Source organism: Protopterus annectens, chromosome 4.part0 (assembly GCF_019279795.1).
Source record: "Protopterus annectens isolate FY-2018-M chromosome 4.part0, PAN1.0, whole genome shotgun sequence".
Classification (NCBI taxonomy): Eukaryota; Metazoa; Chordata; order Ceratodontiformes; family Protopteridae; genus Protopterus; species Protopterus annectens.
In genome coordinates this window covers 413,048,217-413,074,412 of record NC_056733.1, presented here as the reverse complement: position 1 = coordinate 413,074,412, position 26,196 = coordinate 413,048,217, and the positions used below count along the sequence as shown (strand labels likewise).

The following is a 26,196-nucleotide window of genomic DNA, read 5'->3' as shown; positions in this document are numbered from 1 at the left end:
AAAAGTCTAAAACTTTACATTATGTCTCCTCAGCTTATGGTCATAGAGGGCCCCTCTAACTTTTAATGTTACTATACATAGGTGATTTCTAGGTTAGTGACCCTAGAAGGCCTTATAAAGCTTAGCCATGCTTTCTAAAAGTAAGACTCAAACCCTGTAACTTGAGTCTCTAAGGTAAACACCTTAACCATCATTCCATCTTCCCACCATGTAAATGCATTCTCTTCAGGGGAAGTAGATACAGCATCATGCATTACACAAACACATACCAATTTCCAATGATGAGCATCAAACCTTCTTACCCCTCCAGTAACGCAGTCTACAGAGCACCACAAGAGACATCTGAAAAGGAACTGGAATTGTTTATCCTTAATGTCAAAAAAGAACTGATTGCCAGTTATAGCCATACCTGAGAATAGCTGGTGGGTGCTGTCACAATATGAGGTAGTGCCAGCTATGCCAGAAGGAGTAAGGCAGTGGATGTGTAACATATGTCAGCATAGCTAGCTTGAGTTTTGTAAAGATTTATTTGTCATTTGTATATCAAACTGATTTGTACAGGTGCTTATGTTGAAAAAGTATTTGTAAACCTGCTTCTGTTAAAAATGTATCAACAGTGGGTCCTGCAGAACATAAAAGAAATACACCTGTATGTCAGACTGCATTGTAACTATTGAAATGAATATATTGCAACAGAGGATACTAGAAAAGAAGAGGTTAATCTCAGCACAACTAAGTTTGAAAAATAGTCTGAAATTAAATTGCCTGGTTTAGGCCATAAAGATTGTATCTTTCAGTTCTGATTGCAGCCAGAGACAAAATAGGATAGGAATCCTGCTGCATTGTTCTTAGGGGTGAACTAATTGCTAACCTGGAAGGGTGGAAGGTTTTGAAATTGTTTTATAGCTTTCAAATGCTATAATACATCTTAAGAAAGCTCTAAGTGTGAGTATTATGACACATATGTGCTAGATTCTGGTTCAGTTTCTAGTAAAGGGGGTACTGTGGAAACCAGAGTCAGATGACCAGATGTATGTGATGTCATTCTGAAATTCAGCACTGAAATTATGTTTTAATACTAGATGTGACCGAAGTCTCAGGGCAGTCTGTTTTGAAGCCTGACAAAGAAGGACCACTCACCCACATCATCTTGCCTTGGTCTAGTAAGTGAACTAGGGGACAGTAATTCTTTAGATTAGTCAGGAAAATATAGTGAGATTAGCTAAGTATTGTTTTCTGTATCTGTGTGAACCTTCCCATCTGTGTTATTTTTAATATTTCCTGTGTCTGAAACTCTGGTGTTTATTGTAAATATATATTTAGTATTTTCATGTTCTTTTATTATTCATTATTAAATATATTTAAACTTTTGCCCGCAGTGGTGGTGCTGCGGTAGCGTTGTCGCCTCACAGTAAGATGCTGTCCGGTTCGATTCTCAGCTAGAGCATCTTCTGCGTGGAGACATGCATGAATGGGCGTACCTTCGTTGAAGGTTGTGCGTCAGGCCTGGCAAGCCGGTATGTAAAAATGAACTGCCAATCATTAGCAGACCGGAGTTCCGCTGTGGTGACCCCTAACTGGGAAAAAGCCGAAAGACACAAACAAAATATTTTTAAACTTTTCATCGTGGCTGGTATTTTAGAGAATATTGTAACCTTTGGGAGTACTTATAGTTATTTGTTGACACTGTGGCCGCACCTGAAAGCCTTGCTGCATTGGTCAAACATTACCATTTTATTAGTATTCATTTTACTCACTATAATTGGATACCTTGGTAAGAGCCTTAAAGTAGCTGGCCTTGGAGTGTTCTGGTGGCAGTATCTACCTTGCAGTCTGGGTAAAAGAGGCATAGCTGATAAATCTGTGCCAGCTTTTCCTAGGTGTGTGTGTGTGTGTGTGTGTGTGTGTGTGTGTGTGTGTGTGTGTGTGTGTGTGTGTGTGTGAAAATCAAATCTCAAAGAGTGTGTGTGTCAGCCACTTGAAGCAGAAACACAAAGCATTGGTTTCACAGAGAGGGTAGTGGACTTGACTTGGAACACACAGATGATGACTCAACTCTACAGCTGTGTCAGTGGGAAGTCTTATTTGGGGCCTGAATAGAGGGAGGGAAACCCAGCCCCAGAGCTGTGTGTGCTCCCTGTGTGCTCCTAAGGAAAATTATGCTTATTGCAGAGAGCTGTATCTGGAAATACTGTGTGTACCTGTCTTTGTTCCAAATGAATGCCTCTCACTGGTGTCAGTGGTGAGGATACAGACTCCTTGATTACTGGACCAGAGGAGGGGTGTTACATATTGGTGGCAGTAATGGGATAGTAATTGAACTTCTGTACCCTGTAGGAAGTTGTCACTGATGGTGTGTGTACTCTCAGCAGCCACAGGGTAAACATACAGAGTTTCTTTTTCACAACAGTTTTATTTATTTTTTGCTAGTTTAGTTGAGTCATTGGAAAGCAAGTAAAGATGTCAGCAGAGGATTATGGCAAGCTGACAAAGAAACAGTTGGCCAAGGTATGCAAAGCTAAACCACCAATGCATGCCAACCTGACTAAAGAGGAAATAATTTCAGACTTAGTCACAGCTGTAGCCCAGACCAGCAACCAGGGAGACAACCTGTCTGCTGATAGAGGTGTGTAGCCTCCAGAAACAGGAGAGTTCACCTTTTCCTCAGAGGACTTAAAATTAATCTGGATTTAAAGAGACTTGAAGTGGAGGCCAAATATTTGGAACTAGAATCAGAAGGGGGACTGTGGCATTTGGAGGCAAAAGAAAATGGGAAACTGCTGTGTTTGGAGGCCAAAGAAAATGAGAGACTGCAGTATTTGGAGGCTAATGAAAATGAGAAGCAGTGTCAAATGAGAGGGAGATGCTGACTCTTTGTCAGGGTCATGGAGGTAATGGGGAAGGGAATAACAGAACCTAAAAGCAATAAAGGTCAGTAAATTTCTTCCATAGTTTACAGAGGGTGATCATTTTGATCATATATTTGAAAGAGTATGTAAACAGTACATTGACCAAGGGTTCTGGGTATGGTTCCTGACCCTCTTACTCCATGGTAAAGCTGCAACTGCTGTTTCTAAATTGTCTGATATTGATTGCTTAAATTATGACAAGGTTAAACAATATTTTCTGGAATGTTTTAAATTAACACCTGAAGCTTACAGAAAAAAAGTTTTGTGAGCATAGATGCAAGGCAGATGAAAGTGTATGTGATTATATTGCTGAGTTAAGCACTTATTTATATAGGTGGGTGAGTGGGTGTCAGGTCACCACTTTTGAAAGGCTGTCAGACCTTTTGTTGAGGGAACAAGCCCTTAGCACTTTGCCTGAGGACATGGGAATCTGGGTGGCAGACTGAAGTGTAACTCTCCAGATGAGTTGGGGAAAAAAGGAGATCTCTATTTAGCAAGTAGTGCATCACTGCACAAGAAGGGGATACACACTGCTGCCCTTGGATATAAGGGAACCCATGGTGGGCATCCTAAACCACTCCAACAGAATCCACCAGTAACAGGGGAAGCCACTAGTTCAGGTATATAGCCAGGATCAAGGTTTAGATGTTTTAAATGTAACCAGAGGAGCTGTGCAGCATACAAATGTCCACTGAGGCAAGAAGGTGCAGGAACCAGCAAATGGGAATAATAGCATGCCAGTGGTAAGTTGTCTGAAGACAACAGAGGTACCAAACTATCACCAGAGTATATATCCTATCTTAGTGGATGGAAGACAGACCACTGCTAAGAGAGATACAGCCTCTGACATTACCCTTGTGAAGCCTGCAGTAGTTAAATGGGAGCAGTACTTGCTTGGGCAGTCCACTCCAGTCAGAGCTTTATGAAGGACCCCATTCCAAATACCTTTGGCCAGGGTTCACATTGATTAGGAGGGTGAAAAAAAGAAGCAAGCAAGTAGGTGTATTTGAGGATATCCCTGCATATGTCTTGACAGGGAATGATTCTGATAATGCAGTACCTTGTGTGCATGCAGTGAGGTGCATTCAGGCTTGGAGACAGGCATGTGGATCTGGTAGCCTGGTAGAGACCCAGACAGACCCCACATCATAAGCTGGGACTGGTAATGTGGCTATTTCAGGGAGGGAGCTACCCTGTAGCAGCGAGCCTGAATATGAGCCACAGCTTCTGGTAGGTACTAATGTTCCCTTGGACACAGTGACTTCAAGGGCAGAGGTGAGTGGTAGTACCTAGGCTAACAGTGAGGCACCAGTGTCAGAAGATACCAGACATCCTGTGGAAGGGGAGCTGGTAAGGGTCACAAAGTGTTGAGACAGGCTCAGCTCTCGGACCCTATATTACCAGGTTTGAGAGAGGTAGCAAAGGAAGCACCCGATTCTCAAGGAAAGGGGGAGTCTGTATACTAGAACAAATGGTTACTGTATAGAGAGTGGACCTCTGAGGGAGGGCTAGAGGGTGAGGTAATACAACAGTTGGTAGGACCCAGAGCCTACTGTCTGGCACTTCTAGCCATACCCATGACATACCTTTTGCAAGTCATATGGACATAAAGTGTACCTAGAGACATATTATGCAGAACTTTTATTGGCCTGGGATTGCAAAGGATGTAGCAGGGTACTGCAGGACCTGTGACTAGTGTCAAAAGGTAGGCAAGGCAAGAGACAGGTTCAAAGCTCCTTTGATGCCTTTGCCTGTAATTGAGGAAGCATTTCAAAGGGTAGCTATGGATATTGTGGGGCCTCTGAGTACCTCAAGTTCCACAGGAAAGAAGTATATCCTGGTGGTAGTGGATTATGCTACTAGATATCCTGAGGCAGTGGCCCTGTCCTCCATTGAAGCAGAGAAGGTGGTGAATGCTTTGTTAGAGCTTTTCATCAAGGTAGGTTTCCAGAGAGAAGTACTGACTGGCAGAGGTGCCAATTTCATGCCAGACTTGCTGGCTTGTCTGTGGGAGTGCTGTGGAGTGAAGCACCCAAAGAACACTCCCTACCATCCCCAGACTAATGGTCTTGTGGAGAGGTTAAACTCTGCACTGAAAATCATGCTATGGGCATTTGAAGACCAGGTTAAGAGAGGGTGGGACAAATATTTGCGCCATCTGCTGCTTACATACAGAGAGGTGCCACAGGAAAACACATGTTTTTCACCCTTTGAGTTGTTGTATGGGCATAGGTTGAGGGGGGCCTTTAGATTTACTTGGTGATGAGTGGGAGGGTGACTGTGAATACCATAAGTAGTCTGTTGTAGCATATGTCCTAAGCCTCAGGACAAGGCTTAGGGAGCTCATGGGCTTGAGCCCAACAGTAAAAAAAGGTTTGGTATGGCAGGAATGCTCGAGTCCAGGAGTATGCTGTGGGACAACAGGTTACGGTGCTCATTCCTGTCAGACACAGTAAGCTGCAGGCAGCATGGAAAGGGCCCTTCAAAGTGATAAGGAAGTTCACTGATGTTAACTACATGGTAGAACTGCTAGGCAGTAGGCAGAGGCACAAACTGTGCTATCCAGAAAAATATCCAGTAAACCAACCAACTCTTGAAGGAGCCATAGTCCAGAGAATGTTAAAACCAAAACGAGAGTTTTATTTTCATGTTGGTAAGCGCTTTCATGATATTACATATCACTTCTTCAGACCATATCAAAAATTTAGCAGCAAGAAAACCTTATACATATAACAATTAAGAAACATCCTATCAGAGCATAAAAGTAATTATCCAATTACTTAATGCCATAAATTCATATAAAACACTTAAAATGAGATAAATTAGAATAGCAAAGGAGAACAATATAATGCATCTCTTTAAACAGCTTCCTATTTTTATAACAGGTTTGAGGGGAATCATATCATTCAATCCCTTCCCTTTATTTGCCCTTAAACTTATAATCCACCTAGTTTCTGATGTTTCAATATAGTTACTACTCCAGCGAACCTTTTATCTTGGCCGCTTGTTTGTGCTTGTTGGATTTTACAAACTGTACTATGTTAACATGATGAAGCCTTACCATGATAGGGAGGCCCTTGTGCTGACTATTTGCAGTGGGTGACAGGAGGAGTCTGAGGGGGATCTATGGCTACATTGAGCCAACCAAGAAAATGCCAAGTTATTAAGGTGGACTTAGGGTTGCAGGCTTATGACATGAGAGTTCAGCACTGTAGTAGGGTCAGTAATGCCAATGCAGATGGGTTCTCAAGACAGGGTAGGGCTTAATGTGTTCACAAACAGGTTTATGTCCCTCAAGCCACATTTCTCAAGGGTCACTTGAAAAATTATCTTGAGTCTTCAAAGGGAGGAGAGAGGTGATGATATGAGGTAGTGACAGCTATGCTGGGAGGAGTAAGGCAGTGGATGTATAACATATGCCAGCATTGCTATCCTGAGTTTTGTAAAGAATTATATGTCATTTGTATATCAAACATATTTGTACAGGTGCTTGTGTTGAAAATGTATTAGTAAAGCTGCTTGTGTTAAAAAATGTACCAACAGTGGGTCTTTCTGGACAGAAAAGAAATAAACCTGTATGTCAAACTGCATTCTACCTGTTGAAATGAATATATTGTAACAGATGTTACTGGAAGAGAAGAGGTTAATCTCAATACAACTAACTTTGAAAAATAATCTGAAATTAAATTACCTGGTTTGGGCTATAAAGATTGTATTTTTCAGTTAAAACTACAGCCAGAGACAAAATGTCTGTGAAAACCAGGACTAGGAATCATTCTGCATTGTCCTTAAAGGTGAACTAATTGCTACCATGGAAAGGTGGATGTTTTTGAAATAGTTTTATAGCTTCCAGATGATATAACACATCTTAGCAAAGCTCTGTGTGTAAGTATTGTGACACATATGTGCTAGATTCTGGTTCATTTTCTAGTAAAGGGGGTAGTGTGGAAACCAGAGTCAGATGACCAGATGTATGTGATGTCATTCTGTAATCCAGCCTTGAAATGACATTTTAATACTAGATGAGACGGAAGTCTCAGGGCAGTCTGTTTTTCAAACCTGACAAAGAAGGACCACTCAACCACATCACCTTGCCTTGCTCTAGTAAGTGAACTAGGGGACAGTAATTCTTTAGATCAGTTGGGAAAATATAGTGAGATTAGTTAAGTATTGTTTTCTGTATCTGTGTGAACCTTTCTATGTTATTTTTAATATTTCCTGTGTCTGAAACTTTGGTGTTTATTGTAAATAGATATTTAATATTTTCATGTTCTTTTATCATTTATTATTAAATATATTTTAACTTTTCATTGTGGCTGGTATTTTAGAGAATATTTTAACCTTTAGGACTACTTATATTTATTCAGTGACACTGTGGCCGCTCCTGAAAGCCTTGCTGAATTGGTCAAACACTACTATTTGTATTGGTACTAATGTTACTCAGTATAATTGGATATCCTGGTAAGAGCCTTAGATTAATTGGCTTTGGAGTGTTCTGGTGGCAGTATCTACCTTATAGTCTGGGCAAAGGGGCATAGCTAGTAAATATGTGCCAGCCTCTCCCAGGTGTGTGTGAAAATCAAATCTCAAAGAGTGTTTGTGTCAGCTACTTGGAATAGCGACACAGAGCACTGGTTTCACAGTGAGCATGATGGAGGACCTGGCTTGGAACACTCGGCCATGGACTCAACTCTACAGTTGTGTCAGTGGGGAGTCTTATTTGAGTTCTGGATAAAAAGAGGGAATTCCATCCTCAGAACTGAGTGTGCTACCTGTGTGCTTTTAAGGGGAAATTGTGATTAGTGCAAGAGCTACATCTGGAAATATTGTGTATATCTGTCTTTGTTCAAAGTGAACACCACTCACTGGTGTCAGTGGTGAGGATTGAGGCTCTTTGATTACTCACCCAGAAACAGGACGTCATAGGTGCTTCCTCACCTTAGCCTTCCATCAGCCCAGGAGGTCAAGATTTCTCCTTTTTATATCAGAACAATAGTGGTGGCATTACTCACTATTTCTACCAGTGGCAGTTGGTACCTTTTGTGCCAGGCTGTTCCAGGTCTCTGCCTTATATTGAGGCCCTTGATAATCTTCCTCAAGGAGCACTGGCCTGGTGGAGGAGGTAGAGGAAGATTTTTGCCTCCTCTGAGAACCACCTTTGGGCTCTGAACTCTTTGTCTGGCTCCATACCTGACACTATAGAGTGTAGAGAGAGAAATGGATGAAATTTTGTGGTTACACCCATTTTTGCATGTGTTATCGTGCAATGAGGGGTCAGCTCATTTACTTGATCTGTGATGGAAAAGCCACTATAAATAGTGCATGGCAGCAGTTTGATATGTAAAATGTGACAGCCCTGCTTCCTGGAATATGGTGTTAGGGAACTGTACATTACAGTGACTCCACTCTCAATGTATGTTAACAGGAGTTACTGATATACTCAAGGGATTTGAAATAAACTGTGTATGTACAATTGTAGCTCAGGCATGTGCACAATGCTGTGGATAAGATAACATGACGTTTAGCCAGTGTTCATGATGCTGACACTGAATGATTCAAAAATGTGTGTGCTGCGAGCCCTCATTTGCATAATTATTGCACCCATACACTTAAATAAGTGCAAGGGGAAACTCTGTTCCTTATCATGCTATGAAAGAAGGGGTGGACCAGCAGCATCTTCACTGAACTCAATACATTGTTGATTTACAACACCTGCTTAACCTCTTAAGTAGCTAACTACAAATTTCTACAGCTTAACATGCCTAACTATTGGGCTTCCATTATTGCATGTTAGTAGACCACATATAAGATGAAACACAACTTTTAATTGGTTAGAGCAAAAATGAACTGAGAAAAGCAGTATGAACTCTAAGAATCAGTGGCAGTTAATTTCATGGCTTGCACAGCTCAAAGGGTAACTGCTTATACATTTCTGAATCACTTCGCCATCTTGACTTGTCTCATTTACGTAGATGAGGATACTAATTGTAATAGTGTCCCTCATTACCATGTCATTATACATCCATTAGCATATACCATGTGCAGCTTTACTGAGTCTTAGTTAAACCTCTAGGTATGTGTGTCTATGAATCACATACACCCTGTTTGTTGCCCCTCATCACACAGATTTGCTCAATCTTAATTTCTGAATCATGCCCTTCATATATAAATATGTACATATAGCTATATAAATATGCATATGTACACAGATGAGTGTGTGTGTGTGTGTGTGTGTGTGTGTGTGTGTGTGTGTGTGTGTGTGTGTGTGTGTGTGTGTGTGCACACGTGTCTGTTCTTGTGTGTAATATAGAGAGCTGGGCTAAGAATGAGAAGTATAGACATATTTCCATAAAATAATACTTATGAAATGGTTGAGCATCTGTAAAAGAGATCAGTTTGCTGAAATGTGTTGCAAAATGTGGTCCTCTTTCTGAAGTTATTACATCACCAGTTTCAGCAGCACATTGGCACCAATACAGCAAGGATATTAAACACAAAGTTATAATCAATATGTAAAAAATTGATACTAAATGTGGTTATGATCCTGTTTCTATGTGAAAGTGGATGCCCAGTATTTCAAAATGCATTGCTTTGCAAACATAGAAGACATTCTTTTTGCTAAATATATTGTGTTATGTTTCATTTAGGATATTACTGTTAACAAGGATTTTGATGAGTTATACAATGTTGTAAAGGAAACCTTCTCAAGTCTCCAAGTCATACATGGTGGAAATGCTGACATACTCAAGAGAAGGAAACCAAAGGTAATGCATTTCTAAGTCTTAACTGGATTCTTGCTACGTTTGGCCTTTATCCCTTTCTATATCAACAGGTCGTACTTCAGCAAATATTAAGATTCAATAAATAAGTTACCAGTTTATATACCTACTGATGACTAGGCAGGGATATCAGATCAGAGAAGTATGGAGACCTAATCTCATAAATCTTATTCAAAAGTCATGCAGCCTCACAAGTAGTTAGAATCTGAACCCAAATAAAAAAGATCTCAGGCCTTTAGTTGTTTTTTTTTTCTTTTTGCCAGGACACAAAGAATAAATGCTGGCTTGTGTGCCATCTGACAACTGATAAATCATTGTTTTCCATTCAGCTATCGTGTCAACACAGAGTTCTCTCAAAAACTACTGGTAATAAGGGTTTTTCACATGAGATTAAAGTGCCACAATATTGAGAATACAATGATGGCGAACGTTTCCAGTATATGAATAGATGAATTTGAAGTGAAACAAATAAGACTGTTTACATTCTGATATTCAGTTATATCATTTTTGGAAATCAGCCCTTAAATTTAAAACAACAGAATAGTGCGCAACAATCTAAGCTGAGTACATTTATACTGGTGATCTGCTGCTGGGGAATAAAAGCCATACTAAAGTGATATACCACCTAGACATACTGAAATGTACATGACATTGCTGAGTACAAATGCAGTAAAGCACACTGTTTTTACTACAGGGATAAAAATAATCAACTGAAAATAGAGATCTGTAAGATACTTACTATAACAAAACTTTTGAAGAAGATGTCGCTGTAACAGTAAATCATAACATTTGGGTTTAGTCACTTTGTCTTCCTTTCTTTGCCTACCCTGTTTTTTCATCAGCTGTGCCATTTTTACCTATGAGGAGCATCACTGGCCTTGCACTTAGCTTAGTCTGTGCCTACATGTGTGTGTAATACTCTATTTATCCAGCATTGTTGTGCAGGAAAACGTGTTTGTAGTAGTCAGATTTCCAGTATGAAGTGACTCCACATTATCGTAATAACACAACAATAAAACTGGTAAATGCTTCAGAAAGAAAATAACAATCCTCAAATTATATGCAGTTCTGGGGATAGAGGAACAATAATGTTACAGTTATAATGACCTCTTCTTGAAGAACTATTGGTATCGTAAGTGTTGTCCATGACTTTACTAGCTTTATGCTGGATGGTCACTGTAACAGTAAACCATAATGATAGATTTGCAAACAGTACTTTGTCAGGTGTGAGTGGAGAGTGTTATAGGATTCCCTGCAATACAGATGTACCACATTCCATTCTTCCCATAGACTGTTCCCCCAACTTGCAGTGTTTGGTAAATATGTGTGTATAGGTCTGCATCCCTCAGACTGTGCCCCAGACATGCAGTGTTTGGTAAATTTGAGTTTGGCTCCTTATGTGACAATGTCCTAATCACTGCACAGAAACATTTTTAAAGTAAACTGCCTCGGGTGTTGCTACCTCTGTGCTCAGTTGTTTTTTTTTTTTTTGCTTAGTATAGCAAAAGACAATAGGACTGGCCATCCGTTTATATAAGGCTTGTTTATTGAGAGACAGATCTCATTTTCATTTCTGAAGGGGTCAAACAGTTGATATATTTGCAGAATTCTCAAGTACTCTGACTCCAGCACTTGACCTCTCAGCACATATCAAGCAATATTTGGAAATACTATTATTCATTCTGATAGTCTGGATAAAAGGTCAGTAACTGAATAAACTGATTCAAAGGCATTACTCAAACAATTTTTTTCATGGAAAAAATTAATTTACAAAGATACCCTTTCATCTTGAAAAGCTGTATAAGATGTCTGGGGCATGTAACTCAGAAATTCTCCTCTCTAAGGTATCAATCACTAGAAAAAGTTGTTTTCCAGGAGTGGTACTTTATATCTGTTATATCTCCTGGTTCAAAAGGAAACAAGTTTAACTTTTTCAAAATAAGATTAAAGTGCTGTGGGTAGGGGGTTATGTCTTCTTGAAGTTGTTAAGTGAATAACACCTTTTAAGATGGTCTTAAGCAATATGGTTACTGTTACATCTCTACAGGTGATAATACAAGCAGAAATTGCAGAAGCATTTACTTTGATAGATAAATAAGCTAAGTTTAACTGGAACAAGTGGTTTAGGTAGTTCCAAGAACCTTGGGATAGGAGAGCTTAAAGGATGTAGGCCTTGTGTCACAATCCAACAGACAAACCTTTCCACGTCTATAGGTAAGTCTTCTTTCTGTTAGATCACCTATCTTTCTATAGAACATTTAGGACATGAGTGGAGAAACCACCAGTGATCTGAAATAAAACTCTATCCTTCAAACTGATAGAGTCAATAGATTGATGGATGTAATGTCTTACCTTGTTGTTACGTCAATATGGTTTTGTTCTGAAGCACAAACCACTGAGAAAGAGTGGCCAAGCCCATTGAAAGAGAAATCCATGGTTGTTCCAGCCAAGAGGAAGCTATTAGAGTGAAGAAGGCCTTAGTCTCTTTTTGTTCAACAAGATCTGAGTCCAGTGGAAAGAAAATGTGTCCACCCTCCAATCTGTCTTGTGAGGTACCAGGAAGTGAAAGATTTAGAGCTGACATGATGTATGTGGCAGATTTTCTTATGGAATGCCCTCCCTGTGTTCAATACCTTGACAGATCTGTAGATTCAATTACCATTCTTGAGCTAGACATATCTTCTTACTTAAGGCTTTGAGATGATTAGGTAAACTTTGTAGATTCACTGTTGACAGTTGCGGGTTGTAATGCATAGCCCACTTCCAAATTCATAGCATTCTTTTGCAAAGTTGGAAATACCTGCCCCCTACCCAATTTGCTTATGTACCACATTACCGTTGTACTTATCTTAAAGTCATCTGGATGAAAACTATCCTGAAAATCTGTTAAGGATCTGTAGATTTTTCTTTCAGGTTGATGAAAACAGAGCTTCCATTTTGAGGCTAGTTGCCTTGAGCTGATAAACTGCTGAAATAAGCCTCACAGACATAATCTGAAGTCTTCTGTTAGATGTTGAACCTCTGTTGGTGTTGGCAATGTCTTGCTTATGGATAAATTATTTCAGTCTGTCCACTATAGGAATTCTTTCTTCACAGATTGAGAAGGAAGAATCAGTGTCTCTGGGGAATCTCTGGATTCTTATCAGACATTTCAGATATGCCATTTTGTGTTTCTTGTATGCTGCATTTCATGAGGGACTGGGAAAATGCAAAATGACCTGTAACCCAGGGCTTTTAATAACTGTTCTGGTTTGATGGCCTGCCTTTGAGACAAATAGGTCCACACAGCTTGGGATATCTGTCGACTTGACTTGAATGGCACATTTGTTAATTTTTACAATCTATGACTGCCCATAAAAAGGTTCATAGGATGTTTTACAAGCCTAGCCATTAAATCCAAATATAATATTAGATGAGAGATATCATCTATGCCCAAGTTTTTTTGTATCAAGGACTACCCATGTCCAGGAGAGAAGCTGAGGCAATCCCCAGCAGAAGGCTACTGATGTGATGAAGAAGTCAGGGATAATTTCTTATAGTTTATTGTTGTTAGCAAAGACCGTATATAAAAAAAATAGTCACATGTTTGTGCTACAGTAGTACTTCCATTGTCTTTGCTACAATAAGCCAATGACTCAGATAAGGGAATATGGTTATGGTTTGTTTTCTGAGATGTGCAACCACTGGAACTAAACATTTGGTAAATACTCTGGGACTATCTATAAACAAATGAAAGACCAGCACTGGCAGAGTTTTTAGTAGAGTCTAGAACATAAGCTGCTGTTAAAAAAAGAATAATTAGCAGAGCATACAAAATATTCCATGATAGCTATAAGAATCAGTCAGAGGAGGTTAGAAATGATTGGGAAGAGAGATTGGATAATAAATTCACAAATAAACAATGTGGGGATATATGTTTGTCTCCCAAATATGCAATAAAATGTAGAAATTTTAGGATTTTTGCTTGGCAATGTTTACATAGATATTTTTATACCCCAAGTAGACTCAAGAGAATTTTTCCTCAGGTATAAAACAAATGTTCGAGGTGTGATGGGGTAGAAAGAGGTAATTGGGAACATATTTTCTGGGAGTCTAATGAGTTGGCAGACTTTAAAGATTCCCTGCAGACTATTCTATCAGAGATACTGGGTGAGCAAATTGGTGTAACTAGGGAAATTATTTTTTCTGAGCTGTGATACAGAATCGGAATTGCCTAGGCATAGTAAGGCCTTGCTGAATTTAATTATGGTGGCTGCCAAAAAATGGAAATCAAAGTCTACACCAACTGTACTAGACATAGTGAATACAGTAACAGAGATAAAACAACTGGAACTGGGATCCAAAGGGTAGGAGCAAATTACATAGAAACAATGGGAATTGTGGGAACAATACATAGGTTCATAGGTGTGTACTAGGCTAAGGGCCCTGGGACTTTTATAAGCCTAGCCCATAGTAGTGCCCTGGCATTGTGCTGCCCGTTGTTAGCTCACAGTGCCTCTATCAAGTAGAGCCACTGGAGTGATCCCTGGGGTGAATTTTCTATTTCCCAAGCATTAATCAAGATTTCTCTTGAGGAGGACTAGTGAGGTGGTCTGCTTGACATATATGGGAAGTCTATTCCATACCATGGGCAGTCTCTGGGTTATGAGCCTGTCCCTCCAGCATGTTTTGATTGTGGTAATGAGGTTGAGGTCTTTGGACCATGTGGTGCGGAGAGATTGGGATTTCTTTAGATGTACCATTTCTAACAGAGCTTGACAGCAACTTCTCCTTCGACCACCACATTGCCACTGTGGTCATAAAGTCCTTCTATGTGGCACATCTCATTACCAAGGGTCAGACATGGCTTTGTAAGCCAAGCAGAAATCGCCTCGTAGTAGATGATATGAGACAGAGAATAGCTGGAGTTTTTTGAATCTGTCCATATAGGACATGTGTTTAAGGCCTAGGATCCTCTTCGTGAGGTACTTTTGTGGCCTCTCCAGCTGTTGCAGGTGTCTAGTGAGGTACATGACAAATGGGGCATTATACTCTATGATTGGTCTAATGAGGGAAGAGTAGAGAGAAATGATGACCCCTTTCTCTAGTGGGGGGTAAGAATGTGCTGGTCCAGGGCATTGGAAATGATGAATTCCAGGAAGCATTGGGCCAGTGCATTGGTGCTTGAGTAGTTTTCCCAGTTGATGGAGGGGTAGTTGAAGTCTCCTAGTATGAGACTGTTGGGCTGGACCTTGATAGATTCCAGGGTGCTTAGGAATGTGGAGTGAGAGTCTAGGGGATCTATAGCAGGCTATGACCTGGATCGCAGTCTTACCCAATGTTAGTTGTACCTGAAGTATCTCAGATGCATTATGCTGGGCTACTAGTCTGGAGGTGTGCATATTCTTTATGACTATGGAGACACCACCACCTTTGGAGTTTTGGTCCATGTTTCAGGGCTGAAAGGTGTGGAATAAGTTATAGCCTGGTAACGCAGGTGTGCTTAGTGCCGCTTTAAACCAGGTCTCCGTTATAGCACAAATGTCGATGTTCTGTCTCCATTTTGAGGAGTGCTTCAAGTGAGTACATCTTGAGATTTAGACTTCTAGCACTTAGCAGCATGACCCGCAAATTGCATTTATTTATTGCTGTTATGGTGGTAATTTGGTCTTTGGAACTCCACCTAAAAAGGCACTATGGGGTGGCAAGAGCCTTAGCCAGTACCCAGAAACCCAGGGGTGACAGATGCAGGTCATCTCTGACAAAGCATCAAGGTCTGTCAGTCATGCCATCCCAAGCAGACAGATACTGGATCCCCTTAGAATGACACCAGAAACTTAGCCAATTGTTGAAGTCAATCATTGTTTGTACTGCGGTATCATACAGGGGAAAAATGAGGTTTAAAACAAGGCAGGATTTGAATGATCTATGTAATGTTTGCCTGACAACGATTGGGTAGATTATAAGTGATGTATAATGTTTACAACTAAAATTATGTCGATATGGTCGGTGATGTAAAATGCTTGCAGCTAAGATTATGGTAATATGGTTTGTTTTCATTTATTTAAATTTATGATTGTCTATGTCATAAGTGATATTTTAATAAAAATGCTTCTTGTTAAAAAAAAAACTATGAAGCAGGTTGAACTGTCTAAAATGTGAGATATTTTCTATGGAATGGCCTTACTAAGAAGGGTAAGTAGGCATTCCACTTGTCCAGTCTTGCCATATCAGAATGATTTCCTATAGAAGGCAACAATATTTTCAGAAACTCCAATTGGAAAGTTATGTTCTTATGAACATGTTCAAGTTTGACAGATCTAAGACTGTTCTCTGATTTGTGTCCTTCTTAGAAACAATGAATAATTTGGAATAGATCTGCCTTAAAGCTAGGTATGTGCTGTATTGCCTTTATAAGTAGCTGATATATTATAAGTAATGTTTGGGATATCTAATTCAGTGATGTGTCTAAACTAAAGCAAATTTGTGGTTTCTGATTAAGATCTATTGTACAATCGTAATCTACTATCTTAAGTACTTATTTATCTGCAATTAATTTCTGCCATGAGAATATATGACTGAAAAATGACTTACAGGTATTTGGCAAGCAGAAGGAGAAAAGAAAAGAAAATAAAAGCCTGCAGTTATTTTGAAGATGACTAATTTTATCTGCCTCTTGCATGTTTTCCTATAAACATTTGTCTCTCACCTTAGGGCTGTTGGAAAAGCATTTCATTCCAATTAAAGTGATTCTTGACTGAAGAAAATTTAATTTGAAACTATGGGGTAGGTGGACTACAGTTTTTTCCTCATCTTTCCTTTCTTTTCAGTTTTGTTCAGCTGATGAATTAAAGAACTTAGACATAACATCTTCAGCATATAACTTTGCTGTGAGACATGTGAGTCTTCTCAAAGCTATTACTGAAACATGTTCCTGGAAAAGAATTGCCAAATGGCATCATAAACACACATCAGAGTATGAACTCTAGTCTTATCTACTATATATTTCTCCAATCTACTATCTAGTGTATCCTGAATTTCTTCAAAAACTAAACTTTGATAGACTGTCATATAGGCTTCGTAGTATAGAGTTCTGGCCAGAGTACTAGATGGGTAAACCTATTTTCCATACTTATCAAAGATGCTTGATTGTTATCTTATTATAATAAAGTTGCTAAGGGGGATAGGCTTGGTTATTTAAAATGATACTGAAAGAAAGATGATAGGAGGGTGTAACATATAGGTATATATAAATCTTGTCTATAGATAGGTTGCTTATACATTGTGCAAGTTCTTTTTTGTTCTGCTCATTAGGAATCTAGTTTCTGACTATCAGCTTTGAAGATGTCCTGGAAAGTATCATAAAGTAGAGAGCTTGTGTTACTGGAACATGATAACCTCATTGTCTTTGTGTGTTTTCTAGCTGAAGATTAAAGATTTATAGGGCAAGTGAAAATTCTACTGTAACATTTATTGGCTTTACAAAGGAAATGTGCTCTGTGGGAGATCACAAAGAATTTGAAGACTGTCTTTATGATCAGTGTATAAGAAGGGGGGAAGTCTACCTGTGTCATATAAAATCAACATTGTCACTACCAGAGAAAGCAGACGGGCTTTCTTTTACATATGAGCATAGGGACTTTCAACGGCTCTTGAAAAGGTCTGCATCTCTGCATTCTAGACACACATTAATATTGGTCTTGGAAAGACACCAATATAAGTCTTTGTTGTTGCCTCACAGTTTGGGACTATATTAAGATACTCTGGAAAAGATCGTACAATCTGATGACCTACATGGATATCTAGTTAATAGAAGTAGGGGTAAGTTTATCTATCAACAAGTACTATGGATGTGATAAGATGACAGGTGACGTTAGTGTAGGTGCCAAAGAAGGTGCTGAGGTACCCTATTTATTATGTAGTACCACTGGAGATGATTTCAAATCCCTGTTTTTTGAGAGCCATCAGTAAGAAAGTTCCTTCCTCCAATAAATAATGTTAGAGGGCTGACTCTTCGTAGTTACTTCTTTGGCTGCCTCTTTTGAAGACTTCTATTTATCATCCTTATACTTCTTAATGAAAAAAAGGTAACATCTATGCTAACTCCTACCTCAGATGAATTTGATAGATTTATTTTGACTTCTACAAAAACTGTGGAAAAATAAATTATTCCTGTTAGAGATGCACAAGCCCCTACCTGGACACAATTACACTAACACAAAACTGGAATCCACAAAACAGAAACCATAAGGAAAGTGCATGATAATGCTGAATATACGAAGGTGTGCTGAGTATCATCAAAGGTACATTCAAAGACAGGATTAAAACCAACATTGGTTGCCTCAGGGAACACTAAGACAGTTAATACAAAATCTAGCCAGATAAGGAAAGGAACAGAAGGTAAGTAAACCAAACCTGCTATAGTTTACCATCACAGTGACTCTCCACAAAGAATATTTGTTAGGCACAATGAAAAAAAGAGTCTTGAAAATATAGTAATTCAGAAGTCAGCAACACACTCTTCCTGGCATATCTAAACACCTTTAATTTTCACTATGGCAAGAAATATTTTAGCACTTTACTACTTTTGGAAGTGATGTTTTCCAAGATTCTATCCTGTGATGTATATCCAAGTAGACTCAACAGAAATGAAAATGCACCACTGCTGAATATATACATACATACGTACATGCATACACATATATACATATCTCTCTCTCTATATATATATATGTGTATATATATATATATATATATATATATATATATATATATATATATATATGTATGGTTTCACTTGAAACCATCGAATTACCATTTCCTTGAGCCTAACATCATCAAGATGAAAACATTGCAAACTTACATCAACGAAAAGTTAATTCATCGAGTTGCATACCATCGAAAACGAGTGCTCAAACATGACAAACTGCAAATAGTGCCACACACAACAATGTCAGTATCAAAACATGGAAATATGCTATGGCGGTAACACACAACACCCGGTCAACACCCCGTGTAGTAACAAAACAGTAAACATGTGCACATATAACTATCTTCACCCGTAGTTGCACTGTTGCCACCATAACAATTCCATACTTCACGTGTATTCCACCAAATATAATTAAACGTAATGTAGAACATGATAATGAAGAGAACAGCAGCACATAAAATCAACATAATGACCCCAATACCACGCCGATTCTTCAGTATAAACTATTTACAATTATTTAAGATCAAAGCTCGAGTACCTATTATTCCATGGCAAAATGTTGTACTCTCCACCATGTTGGATAACTAAGATCTGTGTTTTTAAAGTGACAACAGCCTTTAAATGTTTCACTATAGCGGGAATTCCAAAAGTACGGGTAAATACCACAATATAACCAGTTCTGTACTCGATGGTATGCAACTCGATGAATTAACTTTTCGTTGATGTAAGTTTGCGATGTTTTCGTCTCAATGATGTTAGGCTCGACGAAATGGTAATTCGATGGTTTAATATTGGTAGGAGCATTTTTAGTGTAAAGTCATGCAGATTAATATGTGTGAAATTGTTTACCTTGTCCGATTACTGTTCAGAAAGGAATACAGTTTTATAAGAAAGTCCAATCTCACCTGCTATATAATAATCACTGAGATTTCACTGAATTTAAACATATGCGCTGTTTCTCGGTCTTCTGTCTGAATTCCTTCAGCATGTGTTTGTTTGTTTGCTTGTTTGTTTATATTCATTAACTAGGAATGTCCAGCTTGGAAGATCCATTTTCATTGGACTCCCAGGGAGTTAATTCCAAGACAAACATATAACAAGAATAATGCACAAAACAGTACATTACACAAGTGCCCTAACCACAGATCCTGGTAACTGTAGACCTATTAGTCACACTAACCTCATATGTAAATCTGTGGAGAGTGTTATCTCAAACCTCATTAATATGGACATTGAAAATCTCTTAACCCTGGACCCTCATCAATTCAGCTTCATCAAAGGAAGGTCCTGCCTCTTTAATATCATTAATTTCTTTGAAAAAGTAACTGAAACAGTGGATAGTAGTTATTCAGTGCATACAGAATATCTGGACCTGGCTGAGGCCTTTTATACTATCTCCCATGCAGGTATTATTGACAGACTTGAAAAACTGAATATAAATCATTATGTTGTGCTGTGGATAAGTAAATGGTTGCAGCAGAACCCATATGATCAGAGTCGCAGATGCCACTTCACAAAGTAAACACGTTACCAGTAATGCACCGCAGGGCTCAGTGTTGGGCCGTATCCTGTTTGGCATCTGTTTCTTAGACCTTCATGCCAACACTCCCAGCCTATGGTTATGCATTTATGTATTTACTGGGAAAGTCCAGCTGGGCAAATAATGCACAACATACATAATATTCAGGTAACTTTTAGCAGCATTACATACAAAGATCCATGAGAGCTATTTATAGTAGTGCTTGTACAACATATAGAATTTTGAGGTAAAATTATTAGCATTACATATTAAGTGAGGATGAATAAAGCAGATAATAAATATGTAATAAATATGTATATTATAGAGCAACACAGTCAGTACTGGATGCAGTTAAGGAGTAGTAAATTAGATGAAATATAACGGGTCTATATTAGAACATTAAAATTTCACAATTTCGAATGTTCTAATATCGACCCCTATTCAGCAAATGCTGAAAATAGCGAAACGACAGAAAACCGATTTTTTTCCTAGGGATAGAATTCACTTGTCCGTTTCTGTCGTTTCACTATTTTCAGTGCTGTGGTGGAAAGTTACGGGTTGAGTTCAGGTAAGTGTGTGATTGGGTGCTGGTTAGGTGAGTTAGGGTTAGGGCGCAGGTTAGGTATGTGTGCAACTGTGTGGACGTGAGGGTTAGGGCGGGTTAGGTGAGTTAGGGTTAGGGCGCGGGTGAGGTGAGTGTGCGATAGTGACGGACCTTAGGGTTAGGGTTTGGGTTAAGGTAAGTGGTGTTTGTACAGTTTAGTGTAGGGTTAGCTGTAAGATTTTAGGTGTATGTGTGTGGATTGCTGTTTGTTTGGTGTGCTTGTGTTGTGTGTATGTGTTTCGGAACAGCAAATTTTTTTCCCTAGGAAAAAATTTGCTGTTCTGCATGTTCGATGTTGTCAGCATTTGCTGAATACGGGTCGATATTAGAACATTCGAAATTGTGAAATTTCGATGTTCTAATATAGACCCAAATATAACTATATGCATTTTGTCATAAGAAGAGCAGAAGACAGAAAAATAAGAGAGAAAAGAGAGAGGTAGAGTCACTGATGTATATGTGTACATAGGAGAGATAGTTTAGGGCTGTTTAGCCTGAAGAGGCATAGCCAGGAGTCAAGGAGGAACAGTTTTGATTTATCTTTGAAGATATGTGCATTGTTAAAGAGTCTGAATGGAGGTGGAATTGAGTAACAAGATTTTGAAATACATTTGGAGTAATTAGCCTTTCCTGCTTTGTTGTGAGCTTTATGAATTGGAAGGAGATGTTAGTCAGTATAGAAGAGGCCGTATTGCTGGAATGAAGTTGTAGAATACCCTTAGGGCAGGGCATTTTTCAGGGTGAAATACTAATCTTTGTGGAAATTGAAGGTGAGAGTAGGTGAAGAGCTGAGGTAGTTCAAGCTACTTTAGGGGACTGAGGGCAATACAGTAATGTGTAGAGTATGGCTTGTTGAAGCGAATTTGCCTATTTCATTATAGCAATACTCTAGTTTAGTTGTCAGGGTAAACTGGAGGTACATGAAAACAGTAGAGGCATATGAAAGTGTAATCAGCAGGTAGGAGGATATGAATGCTGTCCAGCTGCTTTCAGTCAGGTATTGTTTGGTTCTATGTAGGAGACCAAACTTTTTATATGTTTTCTTCATTGCTTGTTGGATGTGAAGCTTGAACATTATGGTGTTGTGTACTGTAACTGCATAGTAATTTACTATTGAAGACTACCTCAATATTTGTGTTATATGCAGAGGCAATTTGAACTTTAGCTTTGCATTTCATATGACACTTAGAAGTGAGCTATCTAACTTTCTGTCAGCTGTTAACTAAGTGTTGTTATTTGATCTTCCACTGACTCATACTCACTCCATTATGAGTTAGATTATGTTAACAATTGGAGCAAGGACAATGGTCCCAAATTAAATGTGAAAAAATGTAGCATAGTTCATTTTTAACCACCTTTATTGAATTATCACTTTTGACATAGGCAGATTCACATTTATACAAAAGAAATCAAACTGTATGAACAAATTAACATTAACAAACATTATACTTCACATATATTGCTATATATCATTGTATCTTATAACTTAAGCAACATTTCAAAAATTGTTCATTTCCTGCCCCTTATTTTAAACAAGAAACATCTTTATTAAGCCATCACTTATGACATAAGCAATCACACACTTATAAAAATGAAAACAAACCACACCAACACAATCCTAGTTGCAAGCATTGGTCAAAAAAATCACATTCCCTTACAGATCTAATGGTACCCCAAATACACATTTAAAGGAGCCAAACCTTCATCAGTGGATAAATAACACACTTTGGCATGCTAGACATATCCCATTGTATTCCTTATCTCTGGAACAAACTTCCACTGCGTGTCAAACAGAGTAGCACCCTTGCCACCTCAAGGTAAATTCAGAAAATTGGATGGACGGTCTTAAATCCCCCCCCCCCCCCGGTATATCTTGTCTTGCCTTCCTTGAGGCTGTTTTTTTTTTCACTAGGCTTGTAATGGTCTGCAGTGTGGTTGCCTAGTAGTTGAATATGAACCAAAAAACCTGGGATATAGATTCAGTTTCTGATCACATGCTACCATATAGTAGAAGGTTTAATAATTGCAGGTCACAAATTGTAAAGATGTATATACACATGTACGTATGTGTGTGCATGTAGAAAGGTGTAGGGCAGCTGATCGAATGACCAACTACACTGACTTCTAGAATATCAACATAATAAGATGAAACAACAACCGTCAACACAATCCGCATATGCTCCAAGGATTACTCCTGAAAGTAGGAAAAACATGTACCCCCCCCCCCCCTGCTAACTCTATATACTAAGTCTGAGATTGTACAGTCCCAGGGGAAAAGGAATATTTCTGCATCCAGGGAATTTTTATCTCACACACTTATCGACAATCTATTTGCATCGACCAAATGGAGTGGACCAAACAGATATCGACGTACCTGGTCATTCAACCCAGTACCTGCAACCTATATATATATATATATATATATATATATATATATATATATATATATATATATATATTTCACACAACTTCATTTAAACTTGCCTGATGTAGAGCCCTGAATTGATTGCCCATTTTATGCTGAGACTGAATGATGTTAAGGAAGCTCTGACCTCCCATTCCAATCATAATTCTGAAATGATTCATCTATGACTGGCTTACCCAGAGGATAGTGATGGTGGAAGCCAGTGAAGGGTAGCCGTTATGATATTAATGGCAAATTACAGTTGGGAATGGGCAAGAAGATGCCAGTTAGATGAAAAGAAATTATTCCTGCCTCTCCCTATGATGTGGAAGGCTTCTTAAAGGAAGATAACAAAGTGGCTATAGATTTACCTTTCCTGTTTGTATAACTGCTCCTCGTTATCACTGTAGAAAAACTGTCTGAAGATAAAATATGCCAACTTGTATTTATAATTGAGTCTGGAGGAGTATTGTATGTCATTAAATATCTAGGTTGCCATATATCAGTTGTGGAAGATGTTTGTTCATATAGGTCTTGAAATGGTTTTAACAACAAAATCAAATGCAAAAACTTTGGACAAAACTCTTTTCAAGTTAACATATCTCAATACCACATATTCTACATACTCAAAGAAAGTGAGAGGTGAGAATGTTATTTTTCATAAATTGTGGGTGGTGGCTCTTTACTGGCGAGTTTAATAGATGATCTGTGGCTCTAATGCACCATATTTTTTGTGTTTTATATTTATAAACTTTCCTTTAAGAAGCCTTTAGTACAATCAAGATTTCTGACACACCAGTCCACTGTAACCTATGCCGACACTGCAGCATTTGGATATCTAGTTGTAAAACCCAACATTTTACAACTTTGGATAGCAGCAGGTCATTTAATATCAGGAATGTATTTACATGTTGTCGCTTGTCTTGCTTTACAATTGAAGATGGACAGGCGGGGTAGTTCATTTATATGCTTTATTACATAAAAAATACATCAGGATGGATAGCAACAGTACAAAATATAAAAAAACTGATTAAGTGACAGACTAAACAGACATGCATGCTTATATCTCAACAGCTTACTACAAAATGGCAGTCAGGCTTGCATGTGCTCAGTATTTATACATTTGTGCAAGCCCATGGAAAGTTTCTTAAAGGTATACATTGCCCACAGTAAAATGACATTTGAATAAGATGTGCAATAATTATATAGACACTAAGAAACAAACACAACACTTATGTCCTTATGTCCAAGTTGCTGTGTGTCTGGAACATGGTCTGGAAATGCAACCTAATCTAGTGATATAGCAATCACAACTGGGTTTAGCAACAGAGGTGAACAAACAGATTCTGGAGTTTTGGGATTCTTCTCAGGAATAGGGATCTTTACTGGAACATCCTTTGGAACTGGAACACTGGATAACTCACTCTGAGGTTTACAGCCTTTCTCATAGGTCTGATAGTGCAATACAGGCTTGGACACCAGGACCAAATGTTTCCAATTCCGCCCAACCTCTACTCCTTGTGATTCCACAATATACGATCTCAGCTCTGGATATGTACTTTTCATGACACCAATCCGATCAAAACCTTTGGACGACTGCATCCTCACTATCTCCCCTTCTCGTAAAGGATTGAGCGGTTTGCTGGACTTATCATAATAGGACCTCTGGGATAAGCTCTTCAACAGATTGGCTTTCGCTGATCTGTTGTACTTGACACATGGAACCAAGAGATGACTGTCAATTGGTAGTGTGGTACTGGTTTGTCTCGACAGAAGTTTTTGTGCAGGTGAACCAAGATGTTTATCATGAGGAATATTTCCGAGATACAAGACATTTAAGAAAACAGTACTATTGTCTCATTTCAACTTCTCTAGTAATTGTTTCACACTTTGAATTGCAGGTTCTGCCAAACTGTTTTACTGCAGGTACTCAGGGCTACTTGTAACATGAATAAAGTCAACTCTTCAGCAAATCTTTTGAAATGCTGGCTTATAAACTGTGTACCATTGTCAGAAATAACTTTGTGCAGAGTACCATGGACTGCAAAATGACAGTTCATCTTAGTAATGACAGTACTGGATGCTAGATTAGGAAGTAGATCAATCTCGAACCAATTAGAATAGGAGTCTACTAACACCAAGTAATGTTGACCATTCCATTTGAAAATGTCTCTAGCTACTATTGACCAAGGTAGTTCAGGAATCTGGCTTAGCTGAAGTGGCTCTCTCTGTTGATGTGGCTTAGTACTAATACATACAGCACAAGATGAAAGTAATCTGTCAATGCCCCTTGACACAGAAGGCCAAAATACTAGTTCTCTCACCCTTCTTTTAGTAGAATCTGCTCCTGGGTGGCCACTGTGCAAGACAGCAATATACTCTTGTTGCAAAGTGTTGGAACAATCACTTTAGGACCTTTCATGATGAAACCATTGTCAAACAAAATCTTATTTCTGTAAGAAAATATAGTTGCAGGTCATGAGGTAAACAAGATTGCTTTGATGGTCATCCTTGACTGATAAAGTGGTTGAAGTTCTGAAGAACTGGATCTGAGGCTATATGACAAGCTCGTCAAGATGTGTGGAAGAGAAATTTCTCACTTCCATGACCTCAAACTCAAGATGTTCATTTTCGTGTTGGTCAGTGGTATTTCTGGGCGATCTGGATAAAGTATCAGCAAGATAAAGAAGTTTGCCTTTTGTGTAGACAAAATAAAACATCCAATAAACACGTGTAACCAGATAAATGAATATAGCAGTCTGATGAAGTCTTGGATTCCGAGACAAAAGTGCTCATCTATTAGTGTTTTTATTGTTTTAATAAATCTTTTGGCATTGGACTGTGGGCTGACTGCTATATTCATTTATTATTTTGTGTAGGCAAGATTGAAATTATACTTTTGCAGTTAACATCATGCATTGCAATCTGGCAGGAGCAGCATGCATAGGCTTTCTCAAAATAGTGACTAGAAGTTGGTGATCTGTTTCGATCTGGTTAGGTCTATCATAAATATAATCTTGGAACTTCAAACATGCAAACGCAACTGCCAAGAGTTATTTCTCTATCTGCGCATACTGCATCTCGGTTTGGGTAAGAGTTCTGGACACATAGGCTACTTGTCTACCCTCTTGAAGAATGACTGCACCAAGACCAAAATTCAAAGCATCACAAGAAAGAGTAACTGGTTTGCGAACATCATAGTATCTGAGAGTTGCTGGACTGGCAATACTCTGTTTCAGGACATCAAATGCTCTCTGGTGTTGTTCTAACCATGACCAAGATATATCTTTGC

The 26,196-nt window shown here is 38.7% G+C and overlaps 1 protein-coding gene across 2 annotated transcripts in view; it reads left to right on the top strand.

Moving 5' to 3' along the window:
• Window positions 1–26,196, top strand: part of LRRC74B (leucine rich repeat containing 74B) — a 346,726-nt gene that overhangs the window by 231,847 nt on the left and 88,683 nt on the right. For both annotated transcript variants that reach the window (XM_044068362.1, XM_044068361.1), the window contains exon 10: window positions 9,557–9,673. In XM_044068362.1, the coding sequence (XP_043924297.1) occupies window positions 9,557–9,673 (117 nt within the window). The remainder of the gene's footprint in view (window positions 1–9,556; window positions 9,674–26,196) is intronic.